The following is a 15,622-nucleotide window of genomic DNA, read 5'->3' as shown; positions in this document are numbered from 1 at the left end:
AGGAGGACTTTGCAAGGATTCACGGCTTCTCGAAGCGCTGGGCGGCTGTTGTTTGCGTGGACGCTCGCCGCGCACGGACTCGCTCCTTCCCCAAAGGCTTGACGAAACGTTCCCGGTCAACTGCAACCTCGCAACCTCACGACACTCCTCATATCACCGCGTGAGAGCACCAGACTGCACCAGCGTCGGCAGTCAACCACACCTAGCGAAGGTATGTGAATCAGCAGTCCCCGCGTGTCGTGGCCGTCGCTGACCTGGCGCTTCAAGCGGTGAAAATACTGCACCACCAACAATCCAAACGCGAGCAGAAACGCGCACCGCGCGCATCGACAACATCACTGCATATTCGGTTGTATCTGAAGAGTCAAAGAACCCCCAGCAAGAGAAGAAGCAGAAAGGAGACCGAGCAGCAACGAGCGAAGCATACCGGTACTCCCGCAACTTGGACAGGAGAGGTGGCACCAGATCCCGTCATCACTTAGGGATCTTGCAAGAGGCGAATTCATTGACATCAGCATCACGAGGGGCGTGGCGCACTGGTACAAGAGCAGAAGATCCGGTGAAGGCGCGCTTTTTGGGCCTTGTGCTCACTCGCCAAACGTTCGGTAAGTCTCTCGTTTTACGATCTTCGCGTGGCATACACCCGCAGGCGGCGCTGCAGGTAGAGAAGGGAGAGTGGAGTTCACAACAGGGCAGAGAGAGGCGTTGTCAGATGAAAGAGCACAAATCAGTCACGTGCTGGATGAGCACGAGCGACTTACCGTAGCAGGCCGACAGTCTCTTTCAGCAACCTTTTCAGTTTACACGTCCTCCGTACTGACCTGTAGGAGCTTTACAGACATTTCCGGAGCATAGTTGGCTTCTAGGATTGGCCAGCTCCGAAGCAGAAAACACCATTACCCACCCACCGACTGCCGATCATGGCAGACCAAAGTGATGTGGACCTCGACTCCATCATCGACCGACTCCTTGAGGTTCGAGGCAGCAGGCCTGGCAAGCAGGTTCAGCTGCTCGAAGCAGAGATAAGATTCCTGTGCACCAAGGCTCGCGAGATCTTCATTTCTCAGCCAATCCTGTTGGAGCTCGAGGCTCCTATCAAGGTTAGTATATCTGAGCTGACTTCCACACCTACGCTTTGCTGACACACTTCTCAGATCTGCGGCGACATCCACGGCCAGTACTATGACCTCTTGCGCCTGTTCGAGTACGGCGGCTTCCCACCAGAGGCAAACTACCTCTTCCTCGGCGACTACGTCGATCGTGGCAAGCAGTCGCTCGAGACTATCTGCCTGCTGCTCGCGTACAAGATCAAGTACCCGGAGAACTTCTTCGTTCTGCGCGGCAACCACGAGTGTGCATCGATCAACCGCATCTACGGATTCTACGATGAGTGTAAGAGGCGCTACAACATCAAGCTATGGAAGACATTTACGGACTGCTTCAACTGCTTGCCTATTGCGGCAATCATCGACGAGAAGATCTTTACGATGCACGGCGGCTTGAGCCCTGACCTCAACTCCATGGAGCAGATCAGGCGTGTCATGCGTCCGACGGATGTCAGTACCTTCAACCATTGTAATTGAGCTTCACTGACTTTCACAGATTCCCGACTGCGGTCTGCTCTGCGACTTGCTCTGGTCCGATCCCGACAAGGACATCACCGGCTGGAGCGAGAACGACCGCGGCGTTAGCTTCACCTTCGGACCGGACGTCGTCTCACGCTTCCTGCAGAAGCACGACATGGACCTCATCTGCCGCGCACATCAGGTCGTGGAAGACGGGTACGAGTTCTTCTCCAAGCGCCAGCTCGTCACGCTCTTCTCTGCGCCCAACTACTGCGGTGAGTTCGACAACGCGGGAGCCATGATGAGTGTGGACGAGAGCCTCCTGTGCTCCTTCCAGATTCTGAAGCCGGCGGAGAAGAAGCAGAAGTAAGTCTGCACCAACCCTGACCATAACCAAGCAGGACGGATATTGACTGCATCACAGCAGGTTTGGCAGGAGATAAGGCACTCGCTTTTCGCACGGACAACAGACGATCGAGCAGACAAATTGGGTGATTCATTGATGATGGCTGAGCTCGGGCGGGTGGAAGGAAGGGAAGTCACTCGCGTTCTTCCGCTGTTGGCTTGGAGTGGATGAGATGCGACACGGGCACGGCAGACATCGGATCGTTGTGCACAAGCGGGATGCGGGTTTCCTGGAGGATTGTGTAAGATGGCTCGCATGCATTCGGGAAACTATCCTTGCGCTACCTTACGTACTGAAGAGATTCATTCGGAATGCTTCGTCGGCATTTATTGCGTGTTGCTTCTATGGAGATGTGTCGATTGTGACAACTGATTGTGCTGATCAAGGAGTCCCCGAATGTGGCACGGCCAGATCATCTTCGCCACATCAGCAGCCCCTCTCCTAAACCTTGCCCTTCCTCATATCCCCTTGCAACATCTCCGAAGCCTTCAGCTCACCCCTCAAAGTCTCCTTCTCCTTCTTCAGCAACAGATGCAACGCCTGAAACTCCTCCCGACACAAGTCCTGCTCCTTCTTAAGCTCCTCGATGTCCTCCTCCCTTTGCTTCATCCTAGCCTCGATCTGGTTGTTCACCGTCTCAACCATCTTCCGTCCATCTTCAATGCACTCCTTGGCCTTCCTTTGTCGATCGTCATTCCTGATGACGGCCGTGCCGGCGGTCATGTTGATCGTGTCCTCGTTGATGTCGTTGCGCTTGCGGCTGACCCACGCGCGATCCCGGGCTATTTGGTCGATGTAGTTTTGGAGCTTGGCGTTGGTTTCGCTGAGTTGGTCCAAGGCGTTGGCGAGTTCTTTGAGGGTGTCTTTGGTTGTGTGGTCGAGGGTTGTTTCGGCCAGGTGTTTCATGTCGTGGAGAAGATCCATTGTTGCTGCTAGGTCGGGGCTTGCTGACATGGCTGGGAGAGAGAAGTGTTAGCAGGTGATGGCAGCAGACGGGTAACATGAGCACACACCTTCTCCGGCGGTCTGACTCTGGTGGAGGTCTTCCTCAATCGTGACAGGTGCTCGAAGAAGAAGACTGCAGTGGAGAAAGGATGTTTAAATGATACCGCGTGCTTCCTGCATGTGAACTTTTGTTGCTGCATGTGAATCGTTGAACATTGCTTGCTATAATGGCAAACGGTCTTGTGACCTCGAGGGGGTACGAAAGTGTTCTTCGTGTCACATGATACTTGCTCTGAGGTGGGTGTGTGTAGTGAACTGTATGGCAGAAAGCAATACCACAGCTGTGGGCGGTGCAAGTTCGTCGCCGGGCCATGTGAGCAATCACTCACATGCATTTCGCTGGGGCAGCCTTCGGCTTTGGACGAGGACGACGAAAGAGTAGTGTAGGCAGGCAAGCAAGCGACAAGGACAGCGCCCTCTCCAAGACAAAAGGCACCCGAAAAGGCCACACTATTCTCGTGGGCAAGCTTTTCGTGTCTGTGAGAAGATCCGTCACACGGCTCGCGTTGACCAGGTAGGCCGCTTTCACTGTCCCTCGCTTTGGCAGGCACCCATCCCATTCAGATGAATTTCGCCAAGTTTTGAAGGCCCAAGTCTTTCTTCGACCGTGGAGAATTCTTGTAGATGCCCAACCGTCACTCCCAGCGCCGGGATCACGTAGTTTAGGACAATATTACATGACGTCTCGTGATCGAATTCCCAGAGTACAATGCAAGACGAGGACGCACCACGTCGGTCAGAAGCCGCTGTTGTTGTCTTGATCGAACGTGACCATATACGCGAGATCCAAAGTCGAAGTCGAGACCTGAAACATGGCCCAACGCCTGTCTGAGCGATCTCAGCCTATCGAGCTTCCAGAAGCGACACCAGCCGCCGCATTGTTTTCACGCGTCTTTCGGGACTTGACGGCGCCAGCAGCCACGTCGGCGCGGCCAGAAGCTCTCCAAGGCCATGCAATGCAGCATGATTTCAATGTTGTTCTCATCGCCGCATCCGGGAAGCGTGTTAGGTCGCATGAAGCAGACCCAGATCAAAACAGACCACATGTGACACGTGCAGCTGCTCAGGGTCTTACCTCTTCTCCATCATTCCTCCTGGACTGTATCGCGTGGTCACTTCAGTACATGTTAGCATTTTTTGCATGCGAAGCGGAAGTGCAGTTGGAGTCGTCAGATTGTCTTCGAAGATCGGCTTCGTCAAAAGCGGCTCCTCCCGAGCCTAAACTTATCGGCCTCCTTCCTCGTTGCGACCCAGCAACGCCGACACACAAACACCGACCACCTCACTCGCACGCAACGGCATACTACACGCTCACGATCACACGACATTCATTCGCAGCGCTCACGGCGATGAGAGGAGGTGCTTGTGGTGACCGGTTGTCTTGCGGCCGACCCGACTGTCTGGACGGCCATTGAAGCGCAACGAGACAGCACCACGCCACCTGGCTTCGACAGCACAAGGGGGCGTATACCTTGTGCGACGTTCACTACATTCATAACACCTCAACATCGTCAAACGAGCCTACCCAGCGACCGCCCGGTATACCTTCATTCGAACAGCGACCAGCCATGGACATGCAAGACGACCAAGCCGAGCAACAAACACCCACACTCATGTCACCACCTCGGAGTAAGACTCCACCAACCATAACCGGCAAGCGACAGCATAGCGACCGAAATGCGAGCAGATCGCTTCGAAGTGGCAGTGAACCGGTCAATGCGACAGCGTTGAACAAAGCACTACAGCAGGTGGAAGACACATCAAGACCCCGGTCTATCACACCCAATGGCAGCCCGAGTAGGAAACGGCAGAAAGTGCAAGCTGGTGCAGGCGGCGGGAGCGACAGGTTTATCCCCAATCGCTCCGGGCAAGATTTACATGCAAGCTACAACCTCCTGCACGAGGACGGCTCACCCGCAACGCCGTCTAAAAGCCACAAAAAGGTTCACTCAAGCGAGCTGAATTTCCAGAGAAGAGATGCGAACCGGACATACTCCAGCTTGCTGCGATCTGAGATGTTTGACAGCGAAGTGCCTCAAGCTGTACCGCAATCACAAGAAGGGCCTGGTTCAAGGTCTAAGACACCTCCCAGCAACGGATCGATACTATCAGGACCGAATTTGACACCTTCGACACCCCACAAAAACCTCTTCTCATACGGTGCGAACCCGACACAGTCACTCACACCACGATCAACCTCAAGAAGCGAGCGAGGGCCGAACGTCAATGCGCGATCAGAGATATACAGCCTTTCGCCTGTGAAGCACTCTTCTCAGACGATGCTACTGTCTCCGCGAAAGACTCCCAGAGCAGTGAGCAAGGTACCATATAAGGTGCTGGACGCACCAGAACTCCAGGACGACTTCTACCTGAACTTGGTGGACTGGGGTCCCAATGATATCCTCGCAGTTGGCCTGTTGGACAGCGTCTACCTGTGGTCACGGGAAACCGGCATTGTAAAACAGCTCTGCAAGCTCGACAACGATCCCATCACGAGTGTGAGCTGGATACAGCGAGGCTCGCACCTTGCGATCGGGACAAGCAAAGGGCTGCTCTACATTTACGACACAGTCGCGGAGCGAAAGCTTCGGATGATGGCAGGACACAGCGCTCGGATAAGCTCTTTGGCGTGGAACGCACACGTCCTGTCGACTGGCTCCCGCGATCGTTCGATCCTCCACAGAGACGTGCGGACACCTTCGCCCTACTTCCGGAAACTAACAGGACACAAACAAGAAGTATGCGGCCTGAAGTGGAACGGTGAAACACAGCAGCTCGCCAGTGGCGGCAATGACAACAAGATCTTCGTTTGGGATCGAATGGAAGAACGATGGCAGTACAGGTGGGGTGAGCAAGAAGGTGGGCACAAAGCTGCCGTCAAGGCCATAGCGTGGAGTCCACATCAGCGAGGACTGTTGGCTTCAGGAGGTGGTACAGCTGACCGATGCATCAAATTCTGGGACACGCTCTCAGAAGATCAAGCCACAAGCTCGAACGGCCTCCCGACAAATCTCCTTCCCAACCAGAGTGACTCTGCCTTGGACCACTCACGGACGCCTTTATCCGACACCGAACAATCGAACCCACACCTCATCCGTTCCCATGACACCGGCAGTCAAGTCTGTAACTTGCTGTTCTCAACAACGACCTCTGAGATCGTGAGCACGCATGGGTACAGCCAGCATGCCATCAACATCTGGAAGTACCCTTCTATGCAGCAAGTCGTCAGCCTGACCGGTCACACGTATCGTGTGCTCTACCTCAGCATGAGTCCTGACGGCTCTACTATTGTGACAGGGGCTGGTGACGAGACGTTGCGCTTCTGGGATGTCTTCAGCAAGCGCGAGAAGTCTGGTCGCGGAGGCATTGTGGGCGAATGGGGCGTCATTCGGTAGTCGATTGCGGTTGGCGACGGGGTTTTGCTTGGGGGATGAACGAATCTTGACGACCTTGATGAAATCTTGCTGTGCATGTACTCGGGAAGCGCGGCGCTGGGACATGCATCAATACCACCCCTTTGGGCGTGCAATGGAGTAGCGTTACTGGAGAAGCAGATTCAGTGTACAGAATGGATCACTTGTTGGTCTTTCGACATGAAATGTGTCATCTCGCTGCCTCTTCCTTGGCCTCAGCAAGCGACCGTGAGAGCGGCTAATCGGGCATATCTGGCAGTCTCTCCCAGACCCATTGCAAGCGAAGAGTTCCACATCGCTCTCGTTGGTAGGCTGTCGTGGTCTGCGAGAAGATGGCTCCTTTACTGCTTCCGAGCGGAGCCGACTTCGGCCCTAGCGGATAAAGTCTTGACTTCACCTTACTCCCTTTGCCCAACAGCATCTCATGCTTCCCTTTGTACGGGCAACATTGTTGACGAGCATACGAATCCGATCCTTGACCATCAATTCCACGTCTGAGACGCTCCAGAAGCGATTCTACTCTCCATTGACTACCAGCAGGATGAGTACGCCGCAGTATCTGACCGGCGACAAAGCTGGCATAAATGATTTTATAGATAAGTTCGATGTATGGCTATGCCGTTGTATGACAGTATAAAGGTAAGTGAGCTGAGTGAATGTAGGTGTTTCTGTTCGATTGTGATGGTAAGCCTCCTCCCCTTACTACGACGGCTTTACTCTAGCAGACGGGTCTATAAAAGAAGATTAACATCATCCACTCCTCCTTCGGTATCGTTGACAGCGTGCTGCGACAGGTGTCCTATGGTCAGGCGATCATTTGTTCCCGCGTATACCGGAGACGATCGACATGCTGCGAAGTAAAGGTATGCCACCATGCTGAGCATCATGCTGTAGTCGTGCTGATGGGAGCCCAGGCAAGCAATTGGTCTTCGTAACCAACAACAGCACAAAGTCTCGAGCAGATTACAAGAAGAAGTTTGACAAGATGGGCATCAGTGCTCAAGAAGTAGGTTCTGACCGCCCAGGCTGCTTGTCAGCGTCGCTAAAGGATCGCAGGAAGAGGTCTTCGGCTCCAGCTACAGCGCAGCAATCTACATCTCCCGTATCCTCAAACTCCAACCCCCCAAGGACAAAGTCTTCGTGCTCGGCGAGACCGGTGTAGAGCAAGAACTCCAATCCGAGAATGTCCGCTACTGCGGCGGCACCGACAAATCGCTGCTCCGAGACATCACCCCGGAAGACTACTCCAGTATCGCCGACGGCAGCGCACTAGACGATGAAGTCGCCGTCGTCCTTACCGGCCTGGACTTCCATCCCAGCTACCTTAAATACTCCCTCGGCATGGCATACCTCAATCGCGGAGCCAAGTTCCTGGCTACGAACATCGACTCCTCGCTACCAAGCGCTGGCTCGCTCTTCCCGGGTGCTGGCTCGACAAGTGCACCATTGATCACCGCCACGAAGAAGGAGCCGTTGGCGTTGGGCAAGCCGAGCCAGGCGATGATGGATGCGATTGAGGGCAAGTTCCAATTCGATCGGAAGAAGGCTTGTATGATTGGAGATCGGCTCAACACGGATATCCAGTTCGGTATTGAAGGGAAGCTGGGTGGGACGTTATGTGTGTTGACGGGCGTGAGCAAAAAGGAGGAGTTCCTGGGCAGGGGAGCAGAGGTTGTGCCGAGTGCTTATGTGGACCAGCTGGGCGATTTGCTTGGGTAGGAGGTTCTCCTTGCCGTCGAGTGAACAAGAGTGCTACCACTCTCACCACAGCAGCACCTTAGATTCTAAAGAACGGCTCTTGGGCAGCAGCCATTGCCCTCTTATCCTCGTCTGAGAGTCATTGGCAGTGCCAGTTCGGTGACCACAATCACATGTTCGTCGTCGGGGAACACGACCGTGACTCTTAGCCGTCGGCCTCTTCTCTTCTCCTGGATCGATTGCCGGCCGATACAATTACAACGCTCATCATAGCAGCACTTGGGGTCTCGGAGAACAAGCTCCACCTTGAGCGGCCAGCCCCCTGTCGCTCGAACCTGCGTCGACGCTCAGAGTACACTGTCGCTACTCGTCAGATGTTGAAGAAGACGCTCTAGGCGGTAGCAGTGGGCTTCTTCTCTCGATTTTAACATCCGCTCATGATGCATCGTCGCTCTCTTCGGCAACATTTTCGACGCTCGAGAACGGATCCACGGGCCGCACAACTGTTCTTTTCGTGGGACTGCTACTCACAATATCACCTCAGTCCTCCTCCTAACGCACCAAGATCCGGAAAGGATGCTTCGGCCGTATTCTCCTCGCCGGTTACACTACGCGAAGCTCTTCGATTCATGCGTCCAACAGTACCACTTCGGGCCTCTGAGAAGCTTACGTCTTGAAGTTGTCGTCCGGTAGACCAGCTTGCGCTACATTTTCAACGTGCGTACTGTGCCTTTCTGCCATGTCTGTTCAATTTAAGGGGCGTTATGGCTCTTGAGGTCTGTCTCGGCGTGACCACAACTGTACCATGTCATGATCATGCGCAAGTTGGAAATCCAAATTGTCGGTCATGCCATACCTAGGTAGCTTTTTTGACCGGAAGTGCATCTCTCCGCAACGGTTCCCGGTATGTCTTCGGTGCTACTGGTACTTGGCGTGGGATCATCAGCACTGACTAACCTGATTACTGGGCTGTCCTCCACTCAGCCCTGCGAGATCCCCGGTTGACTTGTTTCGACAAGCTCAACCACCTCTGTTTCGCGTCGCGCGATGGGTTGGATTCGCCAGTCGCTCATTTCTGCAGGCCGAAGGAACAAGGTTACCTACTATAGGGATCACGACAACGAATGTCTCCGTGGACGGCGGACTGCTCTCTCCCACGCGGCACTTCTTCAGCCCCATCCTACTAATGAGCGCACACATGCACCTGTGGCTCGAAGCACGTGTGCCGCGCTGGTAGGGGCGGCATGAGCTGCTTCGTAGAGCTAGCCCTGCACGAGATGGAGCTCGAGCGATCTAGATGCTTCTCCCCAACTGAACTGAGCAGGCGACATCTCACCAAATGGCCAAGGACTCTTACTGTGGCATCAATACCATTCGAGCCATGACAGTCCGATGATGTGCCGGCGGAGAGGAAGGAGGCGAGACGAAGCTACACTTACTACGAAAGGACCAATTAACACTGCTTTCTCACGAATGCCTTGCCGGACGACCCAGTCCTGTAATTCCAGCAACTTGGCAGCGGATCGGCGGGCTAGCCACTTGATGGCGTTGATTTACATACAGCAGTCTCCTTCCGGCCTCGGGTTCGCAAACTGATTCAACCCCTCTTCGACCAAAAACGCAGAACACAACAACGATGCCAGCGAACAAGGCCACCACCAGCACAGACAAAGTCTACCGATTCGTCGCGGACCCTTGCCACAAGGAGAACCTCTCTGGACGAGTGACGACTGCTTGTGTGAACTGTCGAAGAAAGAAGATGAAGTGTTCTGGAGACACCCCATGTGGTACCTGCATGGAGAGAGGTCTCCAGTGCGAAGGTTTTGTGGCAAGGAGGAAGCCGTCCAGGAACCCGGGCGCTCGCAGAGCTCACAGTTCACCCATGCAGGAATCACTAAGACGCCCGTCAGTACCGGAGGGCAGCAACAACAAGCGTCTCGCTCGACACTCTGTCGCTTCTGGGTGTACGGAGAATTTGGCCTATCTGAACACGGCCCTTCCGGAGGCTGGGCCTTTACACAGCAACAGGTCCAGCTTGTCTGGGTGCCAAACGAGGACGCTTGATCAGGCATGCTTCTTCCCGCCGCAGTCAACCTGGAGTCACCATCAATCCGCTCCAGTCTCTCCGGCTCCTCTGCAGTACCGAGCATTCAATACACCATCCGAGTACTCGAGAAACGCATATCCATCTCCAGAAAACGAAAGTCGCGCATCCCAACTGTTCTCAGCCGCCAAAGTCTTGGAGACACAGGCACAAGCGCTTCGGCAACTTACACTACAGGCAGGAGACGCTGGGTCAGGAGAAGCAAGGCGGCAGAGCGATAGTTGGCTGCAATTTTCCAATGTCACCATGGTGTCGGGCACCCTGATGCCGTACCAGCAACCAGACTTCAGTAGTTCGGTGCTGCCATATGACGGAGCGGATCCAGGAGGCGGGCTCGCGGTGGCAACGGAGCATTACAGCCCTTGGTCTAGCCTTGATCCTTCCTTTGGGGCCACGTATTCCACTCAGAATGTCGCTGCTTATACGCTACAATCGCTTCCAAGATTCTCGAGCACGCAATGGCCGATCGGTCACGGCTCGACTCACAGCACTTTGCCTCTTGCTACAGTGGCAGGAGAACAGGCGGTTCCCGACGCAGCTGTCGATTTCCAGGCCTTTCTTCTTTCGCAGATCGCCCTGGAGAGAGAGCCATCTCAAGAGAATGTGTATGGTGGCACGATTCCTTGGGAAAGCTTCAACGCAATGTGAGTGGGAAGCCGTCGGGCGCGGTCTTGGGCCGCAAGCAAGAGACAGGGAAAGGGGCCACACGGACACGTCTGGCAGTCTGAGCAACCTTATCACAGATAAGGATCGTCCAGTGAAAAGAGTAACGTGGCCCTTTTGATGCAACCTCAACTCGGAGAAGAAGGCTCACTCTGGCCTTGTGGGCAGCTTTCACCGTTAACAGCTCTAGGTCGCCATGGTGTGAGTGGCGTTGCGGGAAGCAGCTGCTGGCAAGATCTACTGCTCTTGCAGGGGAGGTGTCACATGCAGAACGATCCACAGCCAGTGCTTCACGAAGCATCTTGGTAATCAGCTTAGTTGCATCGCAAAACGCAGGGCCAATAGAAGTACCGACCACAAACGTATCCACTGCCTCACCAAAGTTGCCAGACCTCCGCGCAACCATAGCGTCCATACCAGCATACATAGAAGCATGGCCAAGTAGACCGTCTTATTCGAGAAACAGTAGTGCACCGGCATATACGTCGGAGGCACTGGCGTGGATCTAGTTCGGCCCTTTGCATCATGTAAGAGCTTATTGATAGACGTGGTTGGAGGTAAAACGGCCGCTCACACAGGCCGCGACATGTGGTCGGTAGGTACACTTTTGGCCATCAAAAGCGCACCAAGCAGCAAGCGAATAATGGATTGAGGTAGCAATTACTCTCACTCTGTCACGCCTTCCCTTGTCCCCGACCTGCCTTAGCCGGCGCCGGTTTCCTTGGCTTCTTCTTCTTTGGCTGCTCGAACTCACTAGCCTCATCGTCGGACGAAGCCACTGACGTTCGCTTGGAGGACTTGCCCTTCTTGGACTTGCTACCCTTCTGAGTCGTCTCCACAGCTGCGTCCTGTTCAATAGCAGCGCCGTCCGGTAGGTGTGCACCTTCACCCTCCTGGGCAGACTCCCCACGAGTCAACTTAGCCTTCTCAGCCATGCGGCTCAGCGCACTTCCCATCCGTTTCGAGCTCTCAGCAGCTCTTCTCCTCGGAGCGAAGGCCTCACCTCTAGCCGTGCTCTTGGTAGCACCAGCGGCACCAATCCCAACACCACCGTCAAAGAACGCAGTGATGTTGGCCTGTGTACCTTCGTCCGCACGTCTGTTCATATCCTTAATCACCGGGACCAGCACTTCGTCGGTCCTCTCTTGGCTCCAGCCGATGGTGGCCATCAGGAAGCTGCGCAAGGCATCAAGATCCGGCACGCCCCATTGGAACTGCTCAGGGTCGGCGTCGATGTCCGGGAACTTGTAGGCGGCTTGGACCCTTGTGTCGGGAAACGCAGCAGGTGGAAAGAGCTTCGTAGCGGTGCGGCGGAACTTCTTGCGGAAAGCGTTGCCGGCGTCGTCGGCTTTGGTGATGGTGTTCAGCTGTACACCGTTCAGCCAGTCCTTGAATTCCACAAGCGACGGAAACTCGCTGATGATCTCAAGGGCAGTCACCGGACCAATGCCAGGCAGACCTTCGGTATAGTCAGACCCCAGCAGCTGCGCGACTGAGATCATCTTGTCGCGGGTGAGGTCAAATTCCTTCTCCAGGTCTGAAGTAAGGTAGCATTCAACGAACTTCGCTTGATTGAACATGTTCTTGTAGATCCTTGTGCCACCGAACAGGAAGCAGTCAGAATCGTCGGTGACAATACCATCGACAAGACCCAGCTTCACCAGCTCAGCGCACTGTGCTTCTGCTTCCATTGGTGCGGTAACGTAGGGCAGGCCGAAGAGACGAAGGAGCTGCTGACACTCTTGAACCATAATGTGCGTGACTTCGTCAGCGTCGCGGCGGTCCTTCTTCTGCTGGTTGCGCAGCTGCTTGAGCTCCTTCTCATAGTCCGCGATATTCTGTGCTTGAGTTTTGTTGTTCAGAGAGCTCGCAAAGCGCGCATGTTCTTCTGCTTCCAAGGTCAGGCCACGCAAAAGCTCCTCATCCTCCGGGTCCGAAAAGTCATCGTATTCTTCGACATCCTCTGGTAGAGTGTCTTGATGGACCATACCGGAGGCCGGCACCGGAGCATCCATCTCATCAGCGGCTGATGCAGGCGTTGCAGTGTCCTTGTCCGGGGAATGCCGGTCAGCCATATCGACGTCTTCAAATTCGACAGATGGCGATCGTGATGGCTGTTTCTGCACGGGCTGACTTGCGGATTGTCTCGAAGGGTATGCTTCTACAGCGTGGGCGTTCACAGGATCAATGATAGGTGACCGAGACGCCTGCCGATCTGTTGTCTTCGATCGGGCGTCATCTGCCTTTGAATTTGACGCTGGTCGCTCAGCAGCGGCTTCTCCATCCTCACTCTCGCTCCACTCAAGCATTTCCTCGTCCTCGGAATCCTGCCGTTGGTCGTCTGTGGTTGCAGGAAGAGGCTGTGCCGGCTCGCCGCCATTTGCAACTTTTGGCGGAACTTCTGGTTCTGATGGCTGAGATGCTTCGTCGTCGCTATCGTCCATATCAAACGGCATTGCCTTTCCGGCGCTCAACGGTACAGGCTGATCCTCCGCGACATCTGGAGCCTGTGGAGGCTCCACGCGAGCCTTTTCCGCAACGTCGCCCATCCGAAGATCTGGGTCAAACATTGCAGTGCTTTCGTCAGGCGGAGTCTGCTCGTCCTCTGCTTCTAGATCGATCACCTCGCCATTCTTGAACACTCTCTGTTCCTCTTCGGCATCAAGGTCAATGACCTCATTCGTATCATGCCTGCGGAGACCACCCTCATCCCTCCTTTGAAACTGGAACTGCTGATTGAACTCCTTTGCCCGCTCTCGATCCTCGTTCTCTAAAGCTCTCTGCTTCGAGATATCCTCATCCAGGCTACCAGAGAACCAAGGTGGCAACGGCTCAGCTTTCTTCTTCTCTCGCCCCTCAAGCTCTGGGTTTTCAAAGCCTCCCGCCGTCTCCTCGGTTCTCGCCTGCATTTTCTTCTTTCCCAGCAGGGAAGAGCCGAGATCTAGCTTCTCGAAAGGCAGCGGACCAGAGAAGCCGGCATTCTTCGCAACCTGTGTAGCTTGGTCCGCAGGCTTCGGCCCGGCTGGCTTGCGCCGTGCTGGAGGGCTGACTTTCCGCTTTGTTCTGCGACTCTCAGCCAAAGCAGCTTGGAAGTCCATTGTATCATCTTCATTCTCGCTCTGGCTCTTAGGACTCTCAGATCTTGGTGCTGGGACACCGAAAGAAGTGACCTCGTGGCTGTCGGGAGCGGAATCGTATGCACGCTTGTTGACGATGTTGGCAATAGCTCGGCCGCTACCCTTAGGCACAGGCCGGGCTTCAGGGACAGCGGATTGGTTGAAGACTTCGAGCATGTCGTCTTCTTCAGCATCAGACGCCTGATCATCAGCGGCATCCGCACTTTGGTCTGCATCTTGTTCGTTGCTCTCGAGAGACAATGCAATGGCTCGATTCAGCTCCTCGTCCTCATCTGCACCGTTCTCTTCGCCGAATAGCTCGGCATTTCCGTCGACCTCCTCCCACTCTTCCGCTTCATCTTCATTGGGCTCGTCCGGAACGAACAATGAATTTGGGTCGGCGTCCTTCTTTGGCTTCGGCTTTCTCTTCGCAGTAGACTGTCTAGACTTGTAAAATGCCTGCCTTTGCTTCGCGTGGTCATCAGATTGGTTGAGGTCCGCTGTTGGCCTTTTAGGTAGCCTGTTCAAGCCTTCAATAGGCACGTCTTCGAAATCATTATCGTCCTCCCACTCATCTTCGTCTTGCTTCAACGCAACAGCCGGCTTGTCAAGGTCAATCGCTGTCTCCTGCTTGGTGCCCTCATCACTGATGACACCAAGCGCCCATCCGCCTTCCACGCCGTCGTTTTTGACCAGCACATACTCTCGACCTTTCTCACCGGCAACCCTTCCCCTGCCGTTGAAAAGAGCATCGCCACCTTCGTTGATGTGCATCAATCGTTGCGTCAGCTCGTTACGTTCTGTCACTCGCTCGATCTGGAACCTCGAGAACTCCATCCGATCCGGAAACATGCTGTCGAGTTGGTCCTTGCTGTGGCCCATACGCAGTCGACTGCGCAACCTGGCCGCGTTCAGAATGTTGTACCTATCCGAAGCGGGCAGTGACATGAAGAAGCTGGAATCGTAGTCTATCTTCGAAAAGTCGTATACGTTGATGTCCTCGCCAGTCTCGAACTGCTTGGCGTACGTCTGTAGTTCTTCCAGAGACATGACCCTGGGATCGTTTGGTGCTCCCATCTCGCTCAAACTGACGTCCAGCTCCGGAAGATGATATTGATCCTTCTTCCTGAACTTGCGACTCTGCTGCCGCTCCTGCTGCGTCATGAGGTTCTCGTCGGCGTACACCAACCCTTCGTCTGGCACTTCCTCCTCTTGCTCCTTGCGATCTCTATCGTCCTTCCTCTTCTGCTCATCCTCTTCGGCCCTCCTCTGCATCTGCACCGCCAGCAGTCGCCCAGCTGTCCTGACCGCATCCTCGCGCCTGCCTTCCCGTCTCTTCTTGCGGTTGCTGAGCGTCTGCCTCTTGAGCGCGGGCGCGCCACCATCGAACACGAAGACTGGTTTGATGCCAAAGAAGAGAAGTTTGCAGATACGTCGGAAGAAACCTACGACATGGCTGTTGCGCAGTGCGTTGCCTTCCTTGTCTCGGACGGCCTTCAAGAATTGGTAGATCCAGATACTCGCATCGACGGCCAGCCGTTTTCGGTTGAGCGTTTCGAGCTTGATGGGCCTGGCGCATGGGTGCAAGATCTGCCAGAGGCCGGTGACACCCATCTCGCCGTCGTCTGAGTGGACGGGAGTGGTGGTGCTGC

At 54.8% G+C, this 15,622-nt stretch overlaps 5 protein-coding genes across 5 annotated transcripts; 3 read left to right on the top strand and 2 right to left on the bottom strand.

Moving 5' to 3' along the window:
- Window positions 1–920: 920 nt before the first annotated feature.
- Window positions 921–1,935, top strand: GLC7 (type 1 serine/threonine-protein phosphatase catalytic subunit glc7; the record flags this gene model as incomplete). The annotated part of the gene is made up of 3 exons (XM_064800668.1): window positions 921–1,100; window positions 1,155–1,556; window positions 1,603–1,935. The coding sequence occupies 3 exons, from the start codon at window positions 921–923 to the stop codon at window positions 1,933–1,935; spliced, it is 915 nt and encodes a 304-aa protein (XP_064660619.1).
- Window positions 1,936–2,412: 477 nt separating this feature from the next.
- LTR77_003410 (uncharacterized protein) lies at window positions 2,413–3,116 on the bottom strand (the record flags this gene model as incomplete). Its single annotated transcript, XM_064800667.1, has 3 exons — window positions 2,413–2,927; window positions 2,985–3,049; window positions 3,103–3,116. The coding sequence occupies 3 exons, from the start codon at window positions 3,114–3,116 to the stop codon at window positions 2,413–2,415; spliced, it is 594 nt and encodes a 197-aa protein (XP_064660618.1).
- Window positions 3,117–4,544: 1,428 nt separating this feature from the next.
- On the top strand, window positions 4,545–6,371 carry CDH1 (substrate-specific activator of APC-dependent proteolysis; the record flags this gene model as incomplete). The annotated part of the gene is made up of 1 exon (XM_064800666.1): window positions 4,545–6,371. One exon carries the CDS (start codon window positions 4,545–4,547, stop codon window positions 6,369–6,371), a length of 1,827 nt encoding a protein of 608 aa, XP_064660617.1.
- A 627-nt stretch (window positions 6,372–6,998) lies between these two features.
- PHO13 (p-nitrophenyl phosphatase) lies at window positions 6,999–8,108 on the top strand (the record flags this gene model as incomplete). Its single annotated transcript, XM_064800665.1, has 4 exons — window positions 6,999–7,028; window positions 7,171–7,252; window positions 7,304–7,395; window positions 7,446–8,108. 4 exons carry the CDS (start codon window positions 6,999–7,001, stop codon window positions 8,106–8,108), a joined length of 867 nt encoding a protein of 288 aa, XP_064660616.1.
- Window positions 8,109–11,528: 3,420 nt separating this feature from the next.
- Window positions 11,529–15,584, bottom strand: RAD2 (DNA repair protein rad2; the record flags this gene model as incomplete). The annotated part of the gene is made up of 1 exon (XM_064800664.1): window positions 11,529–15,584. One exon carries the CDS (start codon window positions 15,582–15,584, stop codon window positions 11,529–11,531), a length of 4,056 nt encoding a protein of 1,351 aa, XP_064660615.1.
- Between the last annotated feature and the right edge of the window lie 38 nt (window positions 15,585–15,622).

Source organism: Saxophila tyrrhenica (assembly GCF_035928015.1).
Source record: "Saxophila tyrrhenica strain CCFEE 5935 chromosome Unknown scaffold_5, whole genome shotgun sequence".
Lineage (NCBI taxonomy): Eukaryota > Fungi > Ascomycota > Dothideomycetes > Mycosphaerellales > Extremaceae > Saxophila > Saxophila tyrrhenica.
This window is presented reverse-complemented; position numbering and strand designations above follow the sequence as displayed.